This window comes from Rhineura floridana, chromosome 1, assembly GCF_030035675.1.
Source record: "Rhineura floridana isolate rRhiFlo1 chromosome 1, rRhiFlo1.hap2, whole genome shotgun sequence".
Taxonomy (NCBI): domain Eukaryota; kingdom Metazoa; phylum Chordata; class Lepidosauria; order Squamata; family Rhineuridae; genus Rhineura; species Rhineura floridana.
Window position 1 is genome coordinate 292,177,924 of NC_084480.1, and position 21,335 is coordinate 292,199,258.

Consider the following 21,335-nt stretch of genomic DNA (forward strand, 5'->3'; position numbering starts at 1 on the left):
TCCTGGACTGACTGGAGCACTAAATGAGAGCATTCTACAGGGCAACATTTTGTTGCAGGTCCCACTCGGTGTCTTCAAGAAGCAAATACACATTGGATACTGTGCATTCTTATGACTGTGAATATTTCATAAAATATCAAAGCACCTCAAGCTAGCATAAAGTGTCCAAGTGATCACGTATATGGCCCAATTAGAACTTTTAAACACATTTATTTAGCCTGATGTGTCTACTGTTCGTAGCTAGTAGCTTAAGTGTTTATCTGAAGTCAGCAGCAGCTCACTTTCTTGGCTAGTCCAGCCTGACATGACACATGCAGAGCAAAATCTACCAAGCAATTCCCATTGGGCCCAAACTGGAACATTTAACTGAAACCAGCCTTCACTGCTGTTGCCACCAATCAAGCTCTCTGTGTGTGTGTGTGTGTGTTTCTTGGAGCAAAAATGCTGAGAAGCACAGTATGAGGGAATGATGCAGAAAAAAAAGAGAATGTTTTGCCATAGTTAATGGCCTGGTGAATGCAACCCTTGGAAACATACCTGCGTTTCAACATCTGTGAGCTTTCTTGTCTGCTCTGCAGTCTGGCTGAGGAGGCTGGTTCCTATCTCCAGCATGGTGGCTGTATGGTTCTGTACCGCGTTCTGCTGCAACTGGGCCATCTCCGATTTCATGTTTTCCACAATGTAGTTCTCAAGCTATAAAACAGAAAAGGTAAGGCATTTAAATGATGATGACAGCAACAAGGTATGTATATTTAAATTTATGAGTGATTTATGAAATTATAATAAATTTCTAAGCTGTTGTTACACTCCAAGAGGGCCTTCAAATCAATGTATAATGAAACAGTAAAAAGATCAAGTAAAGGAAAAATAACACAGATGAAAACAATACCATAAAATACCAGCACAGCAAACAACAGCAAAATCAGCAGCAGAATGTAAGATATAAAGAACCCTGATGAATCAGGCCAAAGGCCCATCTAGTCTACCATCCTGTTCTCATACCAGATGCCTATGGGAACCCTGAAAGTGGGACCTGAGTGTAACGAAACTCTCTGCTTGTGATAGCCAGTAACTAGGATTCAGAGGCATATTGCCTGCAGTAGTGGAGGCAAAGCATTGCCAGTAGTGCTTTTGCCCAGCTAAGACTGGTGTGCCAGCTGCGCCCGTTCCTGGAGATGCCTGATTTGACTACAGTGATGCATGCCTTAGTTACATCCCGTTTAGATTACTGTAACGTGCTCTACGTGGGGCTGCCTTTGAAGACTGTTCAGAAACTTAAACTGGTACTTAAACTGAAACTGAAACTTAAGCTGCAGCCAGAGTGCTAACTGGAGCTGGTTACAGGGACCATACAACCCCCTTGTTACGACAGCTCCACTGGCTGCCAGTTTGTTTCCGGTCACAATTCAAAGTGCTGGTTTTGACCTATAAAGCTCTATACGGCCTAGGTCCAGGCTATTTGTCAGACCGCATCTCCCCATATGAGCCTGCCCGGGTGTTGAGATCCTCAGGAGAGGCCCTTCTCTCAGTCCCAACACCTTCGCAAGCACGATTGGTGGGGATGCAAGATAGGGCCTTCTCAGTGGTTGCCCCCAGGTTCTGGAACTCTCTTCCTAGGGAAGCACGAATGGCCCCTTCCTTGCTATCCTTCCATCAGCAGGCAAAGACTTTTTTTATTCCGACAGGCTTTTGGACTAGAAGATGTTTAAGATAGGGCCTCATAAGGTCTGTTGTATTGTTCTATGGTCCTATTCTTAATGTTTTAAATTGTCTTAGTATCTTAAGTGTATGTTTCATGGTTTTAATGTTATGAATAGTTTAATTCTATTTTAATTGTATATTTTTGTATGTTTTTTACCTATGTGTAGTTTTTATTTGTAAGCCGCCCTCAGTTCCAGTTTTGGAAAAAGGGCGGGGTAAAATTAAAGATTCATTCATTCATTCATCCATCATAGCAAGTAGCCAATGATAGTTTTTTCTAATCTGCTTATAAAGCCATCCAAGTTGTAGCCACTACTACATCTAGTGCGATCTAGTGGGAAGAACTACTAGTGGATCCAGGGTATGATGCACGCATCATTGCGGGAGGGAGGGGTTCCAGCCACCTTGAAAGAGGCGGTGATCCAACCACTGCTGAAAAAGCCCACCCTGGACCCATTGTTTGGGACAACTACCGACTGGTTGCAAATACCCCCTTTTTAGGGAAGGTAATTGAGAGGGTATGGCGCAGCAATTGCAAGTACTGTTGGATGAAACAGATTATCTTGACCCATTCCAGTCTGGGTTCAGGCCTGTTTATGGGACTGAATCGGCGTTGGTCGCCCTGATGCATGACCTTTATGAGGAGAAGGACAGGGGGAGTGCGACCCACTTATTCTTAATTGATCTCTCGGGGGCTTTTGATACCATTGACCATGGTATCCTTTTGGGCCGACTTGGTGAGATGGGTATTGGAGGCACTGTTTTACAGTGGTTCCGATCCTATCTCCAAGGTCGCTCTTAGAGAATAGCATTGGGCGACTGTCTTTCGGCCCCTTGGCAGTTGTGCTATGGGGTGCCACAGGGTACCATCTTGTTCCCACTGCTGTTTAACATCTATATGAAGCCCTTGGGAGCGGTCATCAGGAGCTTTGGGGTGAAGTGTCAGCAGTACGCTGACGATATGCAGCTCTATTTCTCCATAACATCTGAATTGGGAGAGGCCGTGCAAGCCCTGGACCACTGCCTGGACTTGGTGGTGGGGTGGATGAGGGCCAATAAATTGAGTCTGAATCCTAGCAAGACGGAGGCACTGTAGGTTGGTGGTTCCCGAGTTCGGATGATTGGTCACTTTCCTACTTTGGATGGGGTCGTACTACTTCTGAAAGAGCAGGTCCGTAGTCTGGGGCTGCTCCTGGATCCATCTTTGTTGCTAGAGGCCCAGGTGACCTCCATGGCTAGGAGTGCCTTTTACCAGCTTTGGCTGATAAGACAGCTGTGGCCATTTCTGGACCGGGATATCCTGACCACTGTTGTCCATGCACTGGTAACCTCCAGGCTGGATTACTGTAGCGTGCTCTATGTGGGGCTGTCCTTGAGGTTGGTCCGGAAGTTGCAGCTGGTGCAAAATGCGGCAGCGAGACTGCTCACTGGGGCAGGGTATCACCAGCATGTAACCCACTGCTGAAAGAATTGCACTGGCTGCCCATTTGCTACCGGGCCAAGTTCAAGGTTCTAGTTCTGGTGTACAAAGCCCTATACAGCTGTGGACCAAGATACTTGAAAGACCGTCTTACTCCTTATATACCCAGTCGATCATTGCACTCTGCAGGTGAGGGCCTCCTGCAGATACCATCTTATCAGGAGGTCCGTTCTGTACAACATAGGAAACGGACTTTTAGTGTGGTGGCACCTACCCTGTGGAATTCCCTCCCCTTAAATATTAGGCAGGCACCATCTCTGTTATCTTTTCAGCGCCTGTTGAAGACTTTCATCTTTCAACAAGCCTTTTAAGGTAAGACCTATCCCAGTCTGCGTCTGTGTTGGAATTGCTTTTAATATATTTTTAAAAAACATTTTTATTCTAAACAATATGTTTTTAACCCTTTTTATTTAAGATGTTTTTAAAGCTTTTTAAAAGAATTTTAAAGTTGTTTTGTTTTAATGTATTTTAAGGTCTGTTTTTATGATGTTTTAAATTGTTTTTACTGCTTTTGTTTGCTGCCCTGGGCTCCTGCTGGGAGGAAGGGTGGGACATAAATTAAATAATAAATAAATAAAATAAAATAAAAAAGAACTATTCTATCCTGAATGAGAGACTACCTGTTCCCTTATAGACCAGCCCAGTCTCTGTGACTGAAGTGGGGAAGCCCTATTAGCCATGCTGTGGCCTACAGAGGTCCATTTGACAGTGGTGTGGAGGAGGACATTCCCCATGGTGGTCTACCCTCCCTGAAGAGATTAGGCAGGCACTGACAGTGGGGTATTCCCACCAACAATGAAAAATTATCTGTTTGCCCAGGTATTTCTCTGACCCTTACTACTGGTTTCAGGTCAGGTCCTTTGGCTACTGTGAATGCTATATTGTTTTAATGATATATTTTTACTATGATTTTATTGTTGTGTGAACTGCTATGGCACCTGTTTTTGAAGTGAAAAGTGATCTTATACATACTTATACATTAATAAACAAACAAGCAAATTAGAAGAATAGCTAACTACTCCCCTTAAATATTAGACAGGCACCATCTCTGTTGTCTTTTTAGCACCTCTTGAAGGCCTTCCTCTTTCAACAAGCCTTTTAAGTAGAGACCTTTATCCCAGTCTGCATCTGTGCTGGCACTGGTTTTTAAGATTTTTTAAAAATATTTTTGTTTTTAAGATGTTTTATAGGTATTTTTAGTGTGTTATCACCTGTTCGTCATTCTGGGCTCCTTCTGGGAGGAAGGGTGAGATATAATAATAATAATAATAATAATAATAATAATAATAATACATGTCAGAAGGTCAATAAGAAAGGGCCTTCATGAGCCTTGTTGGGGAGAGTGCTAAGACACAGCTTAGCAATGTGAATGATAGAGCAGTATATAAAAGTTTTAAATAAAAATAAATAAAAATAAGGCTAAGAAAGCCCTGTCTCCACATTCCCAATGATCACACTCCTGGTGAAAGCAGGATGCAAAGCAGGGCCTCTTCTCAAGGCATTCAGGGGATGGGGAAAGATCCTAGGGGAGCAGGACCGAGACATCACTCAGTAGCATGCAGCTCACGACACAGTAGATCAGACATTATGTTGCAGAACATGCCACCCTGGGCTCCTACTGGGAGGAAGGGCAGGATATAAATCTAATCAATCAATCAATAATAAATAAACAAACATAGGAACCTGCTTCTTCTGAATCAGACCATTGGTCTATCTAGCTCAGTATTTTCTACATTGATAGGCAGTGGCTCTCCAGGGTTATAGATGGGGAAACTTCCCAGTCATGCCCAGCAGTGGAGACTGGTGGCTCCGATGTCAGTGAGGAAGTGAATCACTCTGGGTTTTAGTCTAAACTGAAGCACCTTGGACAGCTCCTTGAAAGTTTGTACTAAAACCCGGAGCAGATTCACTGCCCCACTAACATCAGAGCCACCAGTCTCCACTGATACCCAGAGATTCTGGGATTGAACCTGGGACCTTCTGCAAAGCAGAACCTCTATCACTGAACTACCACCCTTCCCCAACTCTTCAACAGATGCATGAGCACATGAGAGATCACTCTTAGCACATGGCCCAGAAGCTTTCCTGAGCATTCCTCCTATTTATTACATGTTTATCCCATTGTGGTAAAACAAATATTAAAACTATTATCTTCTTGTTAAATAAAAGAATTTATTTTACACTGAGTACTCCAGTATCAGTCTTCACTGGTGCATCTAAGAGACCATCACACCCATCCCCTTCCTCCAGTGAGCTCAGAGTAGTGTGCATGGTTCTGCTCCAAACATTTTATCCTCACAACAACCCTGTGAGGTATGTAAGAATAGGAGAAACCATGACAATTACCCTAGAAGCATCATGGTTATGTGGGGACTTGAACCTTGGTTTCCCATGTGTAAGAGAAGCTAGAGGAGCAAAGGAACAAATAATAGTGAAAAAAGGAAAGATGAAATTTCAAGGCTGCAGAAAAAAAATATTGGTCCACATCTAAGGCCAACTGTTTACCTATTACATCACACTGGCTTTCTGTATCCAACAATTGGGCAGTCCAGCTTATAAACATGGTGCTAAACTGCTGGATCACAGGTATTGCTGCAATGGTTCTCAGATAAGAGTCTATGGATGCTTCCAGACTATTGCAATTTTGAGGTGGGATTCAATCATATACTGGCAAATTCAGGTTGTGTAATTAAAGGAGACTTGGAGCTCTTGAGCAACAAGCCTGGTCCCAGCCAAGACAGGACTCTTTGTAATAAGGAAAGTGATAGGAAAAATGCACTGGAATGTTTCAGATAACCTTTTATGCAATGTTATCTAACGTTCTTGCAAACAAATCAGAATGAATGCTCAATAAATAGCCAATGTCGTCTAACCTCCCCAAAAACTTTTTGCAAACAAATTATTTATTTATTTATTTATTTATACTCTGCCTTTTGGCCAAAGGCCCTCAAGGTGGCTTACAAAAAACATAAATATAAAAATATAATATAAAATACATCAATAAAACAATACAATTTACAAAATACAATTTACAAACGTTAAATAACTGCTCTTAGGCTAACAGTGTAAAATGCATGACACACAAGGGAAAAGGGACAGGGAAGAACAAGGAAAAAAGCAAGCTCAGGCACCAGTTCTTAAATTACAGTTCTTATCATGAATGCTGAATAAATAATGCTGAATAAATAGGTCACCTGGAAATAACCACACTGTAATAAATTACTTTACTTAAAAGAGAACAGATATTTCTAAATTTGCTTGCAGTTATTTTTAACATATTTCTCTAGCCATGACTGAATTCCTCCCACTTCTTCCAAGAAGCTCGGGATAGGGAATGGGTTTATCCTATTTTATCTTCACAACAAGTCAGCGAGATAAAGTAGGTTTTGAGATCATGCCTGTTCCAAGGCTGCTAAGTAACCTTCATAGCTAAGTGAGGATCTGAACCCTATTCTCTACAGCTGGTCTAGTATTTGACCCAGAGCACAACCTGGTGTCTTCAATCAATAATTATGTATTGTAAGCACTAAAGAGGCAGTTGGCAATTAGGGGATGATGATACCCATGTCATCATGAAAACACATTTGTTGAATTTATTCTATACACAACAGAAGCCACAAAGAAATTGATCTTTCCTCCATCTTACCAGACATAATTCTTCTATTTTGCACAATTCCACAAGCATTATCACACATGCAATTTTCTCAGAAGACAAGGTGAGTTGTTTTTGTCTGTAGTGAGATGAGGTCCTTTCACCTGCATGTATGTTTAGGAATCAAGCCTACCATTGCAGAAACAAAGGTTCACTGCAATGTCCCTTGTAAAAATCAATCATCCGATGCACTTTTACACAACAGCTGATTCAACAAAACATGTGATGAGCCATATAATAAAGTCCGTGGGGGCCAAATGAACTCATACCTTTTACTTGGCCTCTAATGTTTCCTTAGGGACTACCAACAGTGCCCCAGAATATGGATAGAAAACACATTATAATATATTGCAGTGGCAAAGCTAGATTTGCATAGCTAGTAGTGAAACAACAGTTCTGAAAAGCTCATAATCAGAAATAGAGCAAAACCCCACACAATGGTAGTACACTAGCCAAAGAGCAACTGGCTTATGATATTCAGAAGGGGAAAATTTGAATTTATTCCCCACCCCAATAATACTGGGCTGATGACATTTTAACAGTGTGATAATCACCCATGGAATGAGTATGACACAGAACTCAGTTGCAACAGTTTCCAGGGGAGCACCCTTGTCAGTTTTTTGAAGCAAAAACAAGAGACTTTTGTGGTACCTTGAAGACTAACAAATTTATGATGAATAAACTGCATTTGATGAAGTGGATTGTAGTCCACAGAAGCTTATGCCACAATAAATATATTAGTCTGCAAGGTACCACAAGACTCTGTTGTTTTTACAGATATCCATGTGGAAAATAAACAGAATGTTTCATAGTAGTCTTGGGACAGTAAATATGGACTGCTCAGCTTACAAAGTCAAATATACATATTACAAAGTCAAGCTATTCAAATTAATTAGCTTTTAATATATATTTCTGTATTGCTTAATGGTTAGTGAATTTTGTACTTACTCACTGCTTTGTGAAGGGTTTTCTCTTGAAAAGTGGTCTATAAATTTATTAAATAATGACAACATTCAAAGGGTATTCTGGTATATGTATTCTGTTTTATTCTGTGAAACACACTTAGTTTATTTTTGCATTATTATTTAATATAGTCATATTCATAATGAATAAAACCTAATGTCCATCGTGTGTCATATTAGTCATATCACAGGGTCTCTGATTTAATAGAATTGGTGGACAAATGTACAACTCCCTTCTCCTAGAGGTCTACCAAAGTCAGGAAAGAAAAGCGGGCAAAGACAACTTTACATACATGCCCATGAATCAGCTTGATTGACCTTTTGCTCCTGTGGTGACCATATAATATAAACTGCCCTGTGAGAGAGCCTTGAAAGAGGGGGGCAGATGAAGGTACCATTATCATGTGTGCACATAGATCAGCTCGAGTTGCCTTTTATGGTGTCCCCCTCCACAACTTTTACAGAAAGGGGCTCAACATATGTTGGACTTTACAAACAATGTTTACTGGATGAGATAGGAACATAGGAAGCTGCCTTATACTGAGTAAGACCATTGGCCCATTGAGCTCAATACTGTCTACACTGACAGACAGTGGTTCTACAGGATTTCAGAGAGGGCTTTCCCTCAGCTCTACCTGGAGATTTAACCTGGGACCTTCTGCATGCAAAGCAGATGCTCTTCCACTGAGCTATGGCCCTTCCCATAGAAGTGAAAGTCTAGTTTGAGTTGACTGGTTCTCAGTGTATGGCAAGTTGGCAACTGTGTAAGTCAACATAATTTAAAAGAAAGCATTGCAAGTAGATTCAGATATTTCATTCATGTTACCTTTGAGTCTTGGCTAAACTGTTTGTTCCTTGGTGGTTCCTGCCTGGAGATGTGGATGCTGTACTCTAAAGGGATGTTAATTCTCATCTCACATGTTCAGAGGTTCAGCTAGGTTGCATTTAGGCAGAAAGTAGTAGGAGACTTGAGAGTCTTCTCCAAGTGAAGAACAGATAGGCATTGTTGACTACATGTCAGGCTCCCTGGAGTGTTTGCAGAATGCAAGAGGTGTTTTTGCTATTGCTATTTTGATAATATTTCTTTGGAGTTCACAGCCTGTTAAAGTCAATTCCGGGAATGTGACCCTGTGCTCTGTTGCCTGGGTTGCTGCCTTGAGTAATGGTCACTTACATACACTGAGGATGGAGTCATTGGCGGGGGATGGGGGAGATAAATACCAGCTGAGATTTTTTTTGATAATCACACTGTGAGGATAATGCCAGCTGGATATCAGAGTGACACATGAACATTCCTTAACACAACCTGGAAATTATTCAGAGCATTTTCATACGTAAGATTTAAATCACCTTTATGCTTAAATCACATTATAACAAGAATGCAAAACCTGCATGTTTGGATTATTTATTTATTTATTTGGATGAGAGCCAAATGTAATTAAATTACATCTTATAGAAGTTCAAAAGAAGGCCTTCATCACACAAATGTTAATATAGATTTTATTCCTATCACATCGGGACACTAACGTTCGAGATCACACAGACCAATGTCGTCAGCATTTTTGTAATTTATCTGCATCTTTCTATTCATTAATAAAAATGACTTTTAAAACCCTTACATTGCCCAGAATGTATCCTGAAATTAAAATCAGATTTGATCTGAAAATCCCTTCATTCCTTGGGATAGAGAGGCTAGAATGGTTCCGTTTCCAGGGAATTTGGATTGTTGATTCATGCGGTGCAGTGATATATATGTGGCACTTAAGATGTGCATAGTTAGCCTGCATATGAAACAAATCACCTTCTTTCCAGTGCAACTGATAATAGTTGGGATATCTCGCCCTCTTAACCTTTCCAGTTGGCCACTGGAAGAGAGGAGGAATTTGGGGATCAGTGTTGCCCAATCAACCATGGGAGATGGGAGTATGGGGTAGTATTCAACTAAATAATAGTGCTAGAACAAGGATTAGTGCTAGTGCAGATTTCCCCTCCTCCCCCCATGTTCCCTCTAAATCTGTAATGGGTTTCCCCCAATCTTATGCAGCAGATTTGGGGATGGGACAGAGTATGCATGAGGGCAGAAGAGAGTTGTTGGGAGATCCCTATTCCCCTCACAGAGCCACAATTCTCAGAGTTCCCTGGGAAGGGGGATTGATTGTTAAACCACTCTGGAGCTGGGCTCTGGGAGGGGAATAGGGGTCTCCTAACAACTCTCGGCACCCTTAAGGAAGCTACAGCTCCCAGGAATCTTCAGGAGAAGCCATGATGGTTAAAGTGGTATGATCTGGGTTTAAATGTGTAATGCAGATAGGGACATCGCAAAGAGAAGTAACACTTCATGGGGTGAGTGTTCCTAGAAGTGATGAGGCAAAGAGAATAAACTCAGAATGGGAATGCTCATAAGCTGCCCCTCCTTTCTCCTTCTCTGTCTGTCATGGCTGCTTCCATAACTGGCTCCCATTATATCCACTAGAAGCCAAGCATTTAGTGTTGTTGGTCCTGTGCTGTGGAACACTCTTTCAGTACAGGTAACATTGCTTTTGACATCTCTTAAAGACCTTTTTATGTAGACTTAGCTGTTTTAATTATTTGATTAGTCAGTCATTTTAATTATTTTTTACCGCTTTTAATGCGTTTTATTTTGTATATATTGTTGTATGAAGTGATGATATATAAATACTTTTATAAAAAAGATAAATAAATTTTAGATTAACTACAGTTTAGTGTGTTGACCAAAGACTTAATTGTGCTTAATCTCAACTATGGTGAGTGGAAACAAGCCAGCTTCATAAATGATGGGTTGAAATTGCCTTCTTTCAACTAATCATGGTCAAGATTAACCATGGTTAACCATTAAGATCAACCAGTTTGTCTGTGCACCGTGAACTGCAATAAATCTGAAATTGAAGCAAAAGCTTCTGAATTCCTCATGGTCACATAAACTGCTTTTTGAGGTTCATTCTCCTAATACTGTATGTTTTAGTCTTATGTCTCAACCAGTTCTTTTGAGTTTTCCTGTCTGTTTTAGACAGGTAACATCCTAAAGTTCTGCAGTTGTTCCTTTCCAATTAAACTTGAAATGCTTTAGCAGAGGTAAGCATGTTTCATTGTGAATAGTAAGCAGTATGCAATAAGGACCAGATGTGTTTTGATGTAGGGACTGAGAGAGAAAGTAGAAGGGAAATGTACAGCATGGGATTATTATAGAAAGTTCCTTTCATCTTTTATCTTTCTACTTCTGCAGATGCCAGACTGTTAAATGCTGGTGAACTGCACTGGCTGAGGTCAAGAAAGAACTGCGACAAATTTGATTGTCCATGTAGAACTTCTAGCAGGTTTTTCTTTTTAAAAAAAAATGTTTGTAGAAGAGGAAGAAAATTGAGCTATCCCTCCAGGACAAATATTTTATGAATGTAGATGATTAACAGCTGATTCTTCAGTTCAGAGAACATTGGAGGCACTGGAATATAAGCTCAGAAATGTCACAGGCTATGCCCACAATCATATTGAGCTGACCAATGTTGTCATAGGACTTGGTATCCTAAAGGCCCCATCATACAAATTAAACCTTCCAAATATCATTGAATAAGCAGTTTTAAAAAACCATTAAAAACAAGATCATGCTTTTCCTTAGTCTGATGTGTCTCTCTGTTTTCTAGGGAAATGCTTCAGGCATTTATTCCTATTGGGATTTCATACAAATATAATTGCAGATACTAAATTAACTTAAGAAATTGCCAGTTTGGGGCAATTCTCTCTTCTCCAGTGTTCAGAAAAGCACCTGACCTTCCAGAGGGGTTTTAATGGGGATGCAGATAGCTGTGGGGATAAGAAGGGATTGGAAACTGTGAATGTAAAGCTATCTTTGGATCCAAGCCATTGTGTCAGGGGACTACAGTGATGAATAAAATGAGTGATCTAAAAAAAATCTATGTCTTCAAGGGAAATATTACTGCATCACACACATTTTGCCTTCCTCAGTGTTCTCAGAAAAACAACAGCATTTCATCATTCTTTGTATGTCAGGACAGGTAGAAATAGCAATACAATATCTTGATTAGACAAATTTGTGGAGAGTAAAGATATCAATGGCTACTAGCCTCTGTGTTCTACCTCCACTGTCAGAGGCAGTATGCTGGGAATCAGAAGTGGGGAGAGTGCTGTTTCACTCAGGACCTGCTTCTTGTGGCTTTTCTTCTGTTCTTATCATTCATTTGAAAGACATCCAGGGAGAGGGAGTGAGATGGAACTAGCTCCAATAGATATCCAAGATCTTTTCAATTTTGTGTGTGAAAGAACCAGGAGCATTTGCGAGTCAGGTTGGGGTGAGCATAGGATGGATCACCCATCTGCAGTTGAAGAACCCTATTCCTTTCTGCACTAAAGAACATAGAGCAAAAGTTACTGATGGAAGGTAACTGGGCTAAGTCCCAGCCTCAGAGATTCCTAGTTACTGATGGTACTGTGTAGAATACATTGTATGTCATGGTAAACCATAATTAATGGTTTATTGCAAACATTCATAAGAGTGCTCTTTCATTGCTCTCTGCTCACACTGTAGGCAGAGCCTTGGTGCTTGAACCAGGGATTATGGTTTGTTTCACTCCAACAAACCACAATCAGTAAACAAAAAGCAAACCTTTATTACAGATCGTGGTTTATTGGGAGTGAAGTAAACCACAATCCCTGGTTTGGATATAATACTAAACTAGGGATTGTGGTTTGTTTCCTCTGCATGCTAGCATGGAGGAGCAAACAGACAATAAAAACGCAACCTGTGGTTTACTGTGACATGTAAATAAGGGCATAGAATCTATGGCCTTATTTGCATGTCACAGTAAACCACAGTCAGTTGTCGATTCATAGTAGTGTGTCAATTCTACAGGAAAGGCTTTCTTATGCATTTAGTAGCATTTCTTCATTCACCTTATGGCTTTCCATTCCTTTTTCATTTGAGTCTCTGTCTAAGCCAGCTTTTTATGCTTTATGTTACCTTGCAAGGCTGCCTACATAATGGTAAGGATGCTTTTGCTATTAAATTCAGCAGCATCTGCTTTCTGTAAACTTTCATTATGCTGAATCTGGGTTTTCAACTATGTGATATTACTCAGTGGCTATGTAATAAAGCTCCAACATTCTCTGAAATAAAGCTGCCACAGAGCTGAATATTATTGTTTAATAAACATTCCAGGAGATTGCACATTAGGAGCAACCAATTTTGCTTTCGATGTTTACCAAATAATCTTTATAGAAGCCACCCAAATGCTAATGATTAAAATGCAAACAGAAATATTGGACATGAGTATAAGTTAACGTTAGTGGCTTCTGGCATATGCCTATAAATAACCTAAGAGTTATTCTCTTTTACTGTGATAGAGTATTAGATTGTACAGTTTACACTTTTTTGTTTTACTGGAATAAGTACGATGGTATCCAGATTATTTTGAACTCACAAATAGGTTTCAGTGTTCTATTAAGCAGCCTCAGTAAGAGGCTGAAGCTTAACATAAGAAACTGTTTTCAAGGTGAAAAACCTTTAAAACCTTTAAACTATATAGTGTGTTTTGGATTTTGATGAAAAGTGATAGACTGCTACAGCAGAGGGAGATCCATTGGACCACAGCTTACAAAAAGATGGGGAACCTGTTTGGCTCCATAAGCCAAATCCTTACCAGGATCTGCCTTGTGGGACAAATTTGACCCGGGAGTGCTCACTTGTCAATCACATGACATCATTATGTCACCTGATTGGGAGGCAGGTGGGGCCTCCCACCTATTAAAATCCCTTGTGCTTCCCTTAAGCCTCTGTGATCAAGGACTTAAAGGGAGAGGGGGAAACTTGCAAAAGCCTCTCTCAAGTCTCCCTCCTCTCCCTGTAACTCACCGATCGCGGAGACTTAAGGGTAGTGTATGGAGACTTGGAAAAGAGTTTAAGACAGCTCCCACACTCCTGTCTGAGGAAACAGAAGCTGTCTTAAAGCATTTGCAAAAGCCTCTTTAAAATAGCTCATGCAGAGTGCTGCTTCGCAGAGCTTGGAAAAGTTACTTTTTTTAAACTACAACTCCCATCAGCCCCAGCCAGCATGGCCACTGGATTGGGCTGATGGGAGTTGTAGTTAAAAAAAGTAACTTTTCCAAGCTCTGTGGTCACTTTTGCACAGAGTTTTGATTTCCGCTCAGCTGGTGAGCCGGGATTAAATCCTGCTACCTTGGCTGCACAGTCTTGCTCCCTGTTGGGAACAGGATCACACAGCCAAGGCAGGATTAAACCCTGGCCTCCTCTCCATCAGTTGACATCAGCTAGTGGGTGGGTAGGCATGGTTTGGGGAAGATGGCCAAATTGGACCTTTTGCCATGATTGGCCTGGAGGCTGGAAGTTCCCCACCTCGGCTTACATGGTGGGAGAGGTGTGGCATCAAGCACAGACTGTTTCCCCACATCCAAAAAGCCAACTACAAAAAAATCCTGAAAAACTTTGGGAAGGAAGTTCTGAGTATACGTGTGGTGTAATTCACAGACTGATTGCTGCACCAGGCATGTTTGTTATTTATTACCCAAACTGATCTGGTTTCAAGTTAAAACATGAAACACAGATAAAATCCAATTCGTCAAGATTGAAGCAGGTCTGAAAACACTCAATAGTTCAATACAGCAAATCCAGTAAAACAAGTCAAAACCAAAACAGCATCAGTATAAACAATAACAGATTGGGCATTGTGCTCTTAACTAAAAAGCAGAGCACAACAAAAGAATTTTCAAGACCTACTTAAAGGTTGATGACAATGTCAAAGATATATCGCCCTCAGGAGAGATTTATATATATGGGGTCATCACCAAGAAGGCCCAGTCTCTAGTGCCCACCACTCTAATTGATGGTGAAACAAAAGAAAAGCCTGCTGGATCAGGCCAGGGCCCTACCCAGTCCAGCATCCTGTTCTCACCCTGGCTAATCAGATGCCCATGGGAAGCCAGCAAGCAGGACCTCAGCACAAGAGCACTCTCCCTCCCCCCCCCCAGTTTCTAGAAACTGGTATTCAGAAGCATGCTGCCTCTCACTGTGGAGGCTGAGCATAGCCATGATGGCTAGCCTTTGATACCATTTTTCTCCATGAATTTGTCGAATCCTCTTTTAAAGCCATCCAAGCTGGTGCCCATCACTGCTGCCTCTGGGAGGAGTTCCATAGCTTAACTATATGTTTTATGAAGAAGTGAGAGCCAGTGTGGCGTAGTGGTTAAGATGCTGGACTACAACCTGGGAGACCAGGATTCGAATCCCCATGCAGCCATGAAGTTCACTGGGTGACTTTGGGCCAGTCACTGCCTCTCAGCCTCAGAGGGAGGCAATGGTAACCCCCCTCTGAATACCGCTTACCATGAAAACCCTATCCATAGGGTCGCTATAAGTCGGGATTGACTTGAAGGCAGTCCATTTCCTTTTTTATGAAGAAGCACTTTCTTTTGTCTGCCCTGAATTATTCAGCATTCAGCTTCATTGGATGTCCACGAGCACTAGCGTTAAGAGTAAGGGAGAAAAACTTTTCTCTATCCACTTTCTCCACGCCATGCATTATTTTACACATTTCTGTCATGCCACCTCTGACTCGCCTTTTCTGTAAACTAAAAAGCCCCAAATGTTGCAACTGTTCCTCATTACACTATTCTTTTTGCAGTGAGACAACCAGAACTGTACACAGTACTCCTAACACCATAGATTAGTACAAAGGCATTATACTAGCAGTTTTATTTTCAATAATTTTCTTAATGATCCCAAGCATGGAATTTGCCTTTTTCACAGCTTCTGCACATTGCATTGTCAGTACTCTTTCATAAGGCAGAGAGGTGCTAATGGTCACCTCCTGCCATCAGCTGACCACTCTGGGCCGTTAACCAGCTATGTGCCTAACAAAGGACTAAACTCCAGGAGCAGACAAGGCTCAAAATTAAAACTTGTACGTAGCTGCCCTGAGTGACGAGCCACAGAACTGTTTCTATGATGCATTTTAAGTGCTCCTATTCTTTGCATGGCTTTTAAAAACATTGTATGTACTACTTAGAAATTCTGAATATTCCGCAGTATATAAAATACCTAAAATAAAAAGAAATAAACTGCACAATGCAGTATTTGCCAGGTAGTTTATTTATTTAACAACATTTTGATACTGCTTGATCCACAGTTTCTACATCAGCTTGCAATGTTTTTTTAATCCTCATGAAAATTCACCAGCATTTGAGCATGGATTATGTGCACGGAGACAGTGAGATTGGGGAAGTTCTGGGGATGTGGTGGCCCCCGGAGAGGTGTACATACCGTGCGTAACTGTGGGGCCACCGTTGCCAACCTGGAGCTCCTTTGAACTCACCATCACCCCTTTGCCCTGCCTCATCTCAATCCTGACAACCACACTGCTGCTGCTGTAGAGAGGACAGCACAGCTTTAGCCTTCCCTCATTAGCCAGTGTTGGCTAGGAATTAGGAGTTCAGCAGGTGGTTTCCTCCCTACAGTGGTAGCACTGTGTTTGTCAGGATTGAGATGGGACAGGGCAAAAGGGTGGTGGTGAGGTCACGGGAGCTCTGGGTAGGCAGGAGTGGCCCCACAGGTATGCATGGTAGGCACATCTCTGCTGGGCCGCCATAATCCCAGAACTCCCTCCACTCATTGTCTCCTTGCTCCACCCCATCTCCATCTTCACAAACACACCACCACCAGCAGTAGCAAAACACTGTTGCTTCCCCATGAGCCACTGCTGACCAGCAATGAAGAGTTCAGTAGGCAAGGAATTAAGTATGATTACAGAACACACAACACTTCTCATGTGTGTGTGTTTTGTGCCTTCAAGTCAATTTCGCCTTATGCCTATGAATCAGCGACCTGCAGTAGTATTTGTTGTAAACCACCCTGTTCCAATCTTGTAAGTTCAGGTCTGTGGCTTCCTTTATGGAATCAATCCATCTCTTCTTTGGTCTTCCTCTTTTTCTATTCCCTTCCATTTTCCCCAGCATTATTATATTTTCTAGTGAATCATGTCTTCTCATGTTGTGTCCAAAGCATGATAACCCCAGTTTCATCATTTTAGCTTCTAGTGATAGTTCTGGTTTAGTTTGTTCTAACACCCAATTATTTGTCTTTTTCGCGGTCCATGGTATCCACAAAGCTCTCCTCCAACACCACATTTCAAATGAACTGATTTTTCTCTTATCCGCTTTTTTCACTGTCCAGCTTTCACATCCATACATAGAGATTGGGAATACCATCGTCTGAATGAACCTGGTTTTGCTGTTCAGTGATACATCTTTGCATATTAGGACCTTTTCTAATTCTCTCATAGCTACCCTCCCCAGTCCTAGCCTTCTTCTTAATTATTGTCTCCCTTTTGGTTAATGACTGTGCCAAGGTATTGCTAATCCTTGATAAGTTCAATGTCCTCATTGTCAACTTTAAAGTTACATAAATCTTCTGTTGTCATTACTTTAAAGGTTATTTATTTACTGAATGTAGGCAGGCTCTGTCAGGACATACCTTTTGGCAGATGCCAAGCACTTAAAAAAATTTTTTTTATAGTCTTTCCCAGAAGAATGACTCTCAGGCAGCATCTGACTTCTTTCCTGAGAACTGTTTTATTTGTTTATACTTATATTTTTATTGTTTTACTGTTTTATATCACCAAGGTTTGTTCTTGACTACAGCTTGTGGTTAGTGAAGAGAGAATTTAACCATAGGTTCAGGTTCAGACAACACATTAAGCCAAACCTTGGTTTAGCTCCATGCAGTAGTAAAAAAGACATTCCCACAGGAGGTAGCGATGGCCACCAACTTGGATGGCTTAAAAAGGGAATCAGGTAGATACATAGAACATAAGGCTATCAATGGCTACTAGTCATTGGCAGAGCTTGGAAAAGTTACTTTTTTGAACTACAACTCCCATCAGCCCCCGCCAGCATGTGCTGGCTGGGGCTGATGGGAGTTGTAGTTCAAAAAAAGTAACTTTTCCAAGCTCTGGGTTGGAGGCAGTATGCTTCTGAATATCAGTTGCTGGAAACTGCAGGAAACTCATGTTCTTGAGTTCATGTCCTCCTTATGGGCTTCCTATAGACATCTGGATGGCCACTGTGAGAATAGCGTGCTGGACTAGATGGGCCATTGGCCTGATCCATCAGGCTCTTGTGTTCTTGTGGAGGAGCAAAGCAGGTCTCTGGGAGCGTGCACATTCATGTGGTCCTAGTCAGCCATAGTTTGGCTTACTGTGATGTGTGAATGAGGCCAGTGTGTATACTTCAGGCAGATTGGTGCATAATTTGGGTTAACCATTTTGATTTTCCTCTAGAAGAAAGGGTACACAGCATTGCTTGTGTGGGATATGATGCTGATTGAACATGGTTCACGAGTGCCACCCATGGAGCTCCAGAGCTGTGCAGAGATACCCAAGTCCAACATTATGTTCACCCATGCTAAAACCACTTATCTTTGTCATGCTTGAATTTCTTACATAATGTGTTTGTAAAACCACACTCATTTATCAGGGAAGATTCAGAGTTAGCAACTGATTTACCAGGGCGAGGGAGAGAACTCTGTACAGAACTATGGCTGACCACACATGTTCAGTTTGTATCTCACAACATGTTATTTAAATAAACACACTGAGAGCATTTATCTGAGACACACAGGATCACACATACAAATAAACAATTGGTGTTTATTTGAACATGTAATCACTGAAATAAACACAGCTGCATTTGGAGCATGTGATTTTTAAACATGTTGCTTCAAAATCCAATCAGCTTGTGCTGATTCAGAAATACACCTGTGCTCAATAAGGTTCACCTTAGGGCAACACTGCCTTTTGAAAAATCAAAATGTATGCACAATTCAAGTAGAAAAATGTTGGGTTTGCCAGTGAAAAACAGTTGTTTACCATGTTATTATAGCATAACTATGATCAAAATGTCTATATTTTCCCGTTGTAATAAATTAGGCATTAACAAGCTGCCTTACATCGAGTTGAAAATGTTCAGAAGATGGGTTCTTTTCTAAGCCTGGAGAATCTACTTGAATGGGCAGCCGCTTTGCAAGATCACAAGCTGATCCCTTTTTTTCTTCTTCCCCTAGCCCTTCAGGTTTGTTGAAGGAGAAACTTTGGCTAAATGGCTAAGCAACTTGCACAGCATTCTCATGTGTTTCTCTGCTTATTATTGGCTGAGTGCTAATAACAGCTTCAACAGAAGAGTGTGAAAAGCCTGTTTGGTGCTTTTGCATAAGTCCAAGTCATAGGTGACAAGCAGGGGAAATTTCAAGGGTGGACTTGAAAGCACACTGAAAAACTAAGGGATTTTTTAAAACAAAAAGGAAAATGAAACCAACACTAAATCTCTTGTTGCTCAGCTCTCCTGAAATCCTTTATCAAAATGATTCCAGACAGTAAACTTCAGCATTTCCGTATGCAGAGTTAGGAGTGTTCCACAGAGCTATGACCCTATTACCTTAAGAGGCAAATGTCTGCAATGAAACCAACTTTTAATTATAGTGTATTTTACTACATTAAGGGGGAAAGAATGAGAAATGGGGAAATGGTGGGTTGTTAATGCACTGGTGATTTTCTGCAAGCAGGATCAAGCAATTTGGAAATGTCACAATCTCGGAAGAAATTAAATTGGGGGAATACTCTAATCATCCCTACATGGCACATGTTAGGCTTAGTGCGGTGGTTCCCAGACCTTTCCCCCATAGACCACTTGAAAATTGCTGAGGGTCTTGGTGGATCATGATTTTATGCCTGGTACAGCAGTTGTAATGTGCGGTGCTGCGGTAATTCCATTATCATAGAATTCCAATTGTAATACAATATATGAAATAAAAGAAGCAACAAAAGACAATTAAAAGCAGTATGAATATTTAATATGATGAATGTGCTATCTCCTGTCTTCAACCATAAATCTATAGACACACCACAGACCACCTGAATTAAGCTCACTCCAGTGACTTAGTGGATAATGACTTGCCTTAAGGACCCTCAACAAGAGCCACCATTTGTTGGATTATTTATCTGAGATTCCCTCATCTACACCCAGCATTTCAAGCCTATCTCCGTCATGGTAAACATTCCAATCTGCATATACTTCCAATATCTTTAGTGGAGCTTGGTTTAGCTACTTCTGGTCACCAGCAATCATAATTAACTAACACAGGACTACTTTTCCCACAAATGCCAGTTCAGTTCCTGGGTTTACACATATTATCTTCCTTTGCTTATGGTTTCTCTTAATATTGTTAGGCAACCACATTCATTGGTGTCCTATAAAGTTTAGTATATTTATGATATTTAGTTTTTATAGTACTAACATGTAGCAAAAGTGGTTTAGTGATGAATATCCCATATAGATGGCAATGTTTGCCTTAGTTCCTCCCAAAGTATTAAAAAATTGCATCCATACATCTCTGTTGGTCTGGCTTGATAATTTTAGAGAGCTGAACAATTCCAGTAATGGCCATTGCAATAAAGGAGTGGTTTTCAGTTTCCCACAAAACCATAAAAATAGCAAAATGCTAATGGAAACTATAGTACTTTTCTTCCTTTCCATTCCCATAACTCTACATCCATCTATTAAAATCCACATGGCCTTAGCCCTAACTTTACATTTATTTATTTATTTATTATTTGATTTATATTCCACCCTTCCTCCCAGCAGGAGCCCAGGGCGGCTTTTAATGAGATCATCTACATAACTCTCCACACATAAAATTTTCTAAGCATCTTCTAGAACAAAGACTTTTGCCTTAAGAGTCCAGCTTCCCAGGATACACCAATCAAAATGGCTACTGAAAATTTTAAACAGCTGAGTATCTGACTCTACATTTAGCTTCTCTAGAATGAAGGAAAATCTGCATTTTGCTTTATTGAGAAAAGCACATCTGTAAAGCTTGATGTCCAAAGTTGTGGCCTTGATATTAACTGTACAAACTGCAGGCATTTCTTAAAAGCGTTGGATATAGGTGTATTCCACTGAGCAAATAAGTGGGCTTGGGTGTTAAGCAAGGGTTTGTGTGTGAAACTATATATCACAAACCATTATTATGTTTATTGTGCTGATAAAACTTTACAAGATTTAATCCCCCCCTACATTTATATTCTGTCTTTCTTCCATTATGAAACACAAGGTAGCATACATGTAGTTCCCTGGCAGTCACCCATTCAGGTACTGACAAAATCAAGATCTGCTTAGTTTCAGCAAGGTGGTGACCTCATGTATCTTCAGATCATCTACTGCCAATCAGCTACAGGGCTAAGTTCAAGGCGCCTGTTTTTGTGTGTCAATGCCTATACAATTTGGGACTGGGACACCTTAAAGATAATCTCACCCCTTATATACCCAGTTGATCACTGCGTTCTGCAGCTGAGGGCCTCCTGCAATTCATTCTGCACAATATAGAAATTGGACATTTAATGTCTGTCCCTTTTACTATTAGACAGGAGCTGTTGTCTTTTTGGTGCCTACTGAAGACCTTCCGCTTCCAATGGCCCTTTTAAGTACAGGCCTTTAGCCCTGT

General features: G+C 40.9%; 1 protein-coding gene across 6 annotated transcripts in view; it reads right to left on the reverse strand.

Moving 5' to 3' along the window:
• Positions 1 to 21,335, reverse strand: part of ANGPT1 (angiopoietin 1) — a 220,730-nt gene that overhangs the window by 108,423 nt on the left and 90,972 nt on the right. Inside the window, exons 1-2 of one of the 6 annotated variants that reach the window (XM_061605071.1) lie at positions 8,622 to 8,767; positions 538 to 693 (exon numbers count right to left, since the gene is read on the reverse strand). In XM_061605071.1, the coding sequence (XP_061461055.1) occupies positions 538 to 693; positions 8,622 to 8,708 (243 nt within the window). In that variant the 5' untranslated portion in view covers positions 8,709 to 8,767. Of the gene's footprint in view, positions 1 to 537; positions 694 to 5,527; positions 5,581 to 5,686; positions 5,759 to 6,375; positions 6,492 to 6,827; positions 6,956 to 8,621; positions 8,768 to 21,335 lie in introns of those variants that run through there. The other 5 variants (XM_061605080.1, XM_061605086.1, XM_061605095.1 and 2 more) reach the window with 5 other exon arrangements.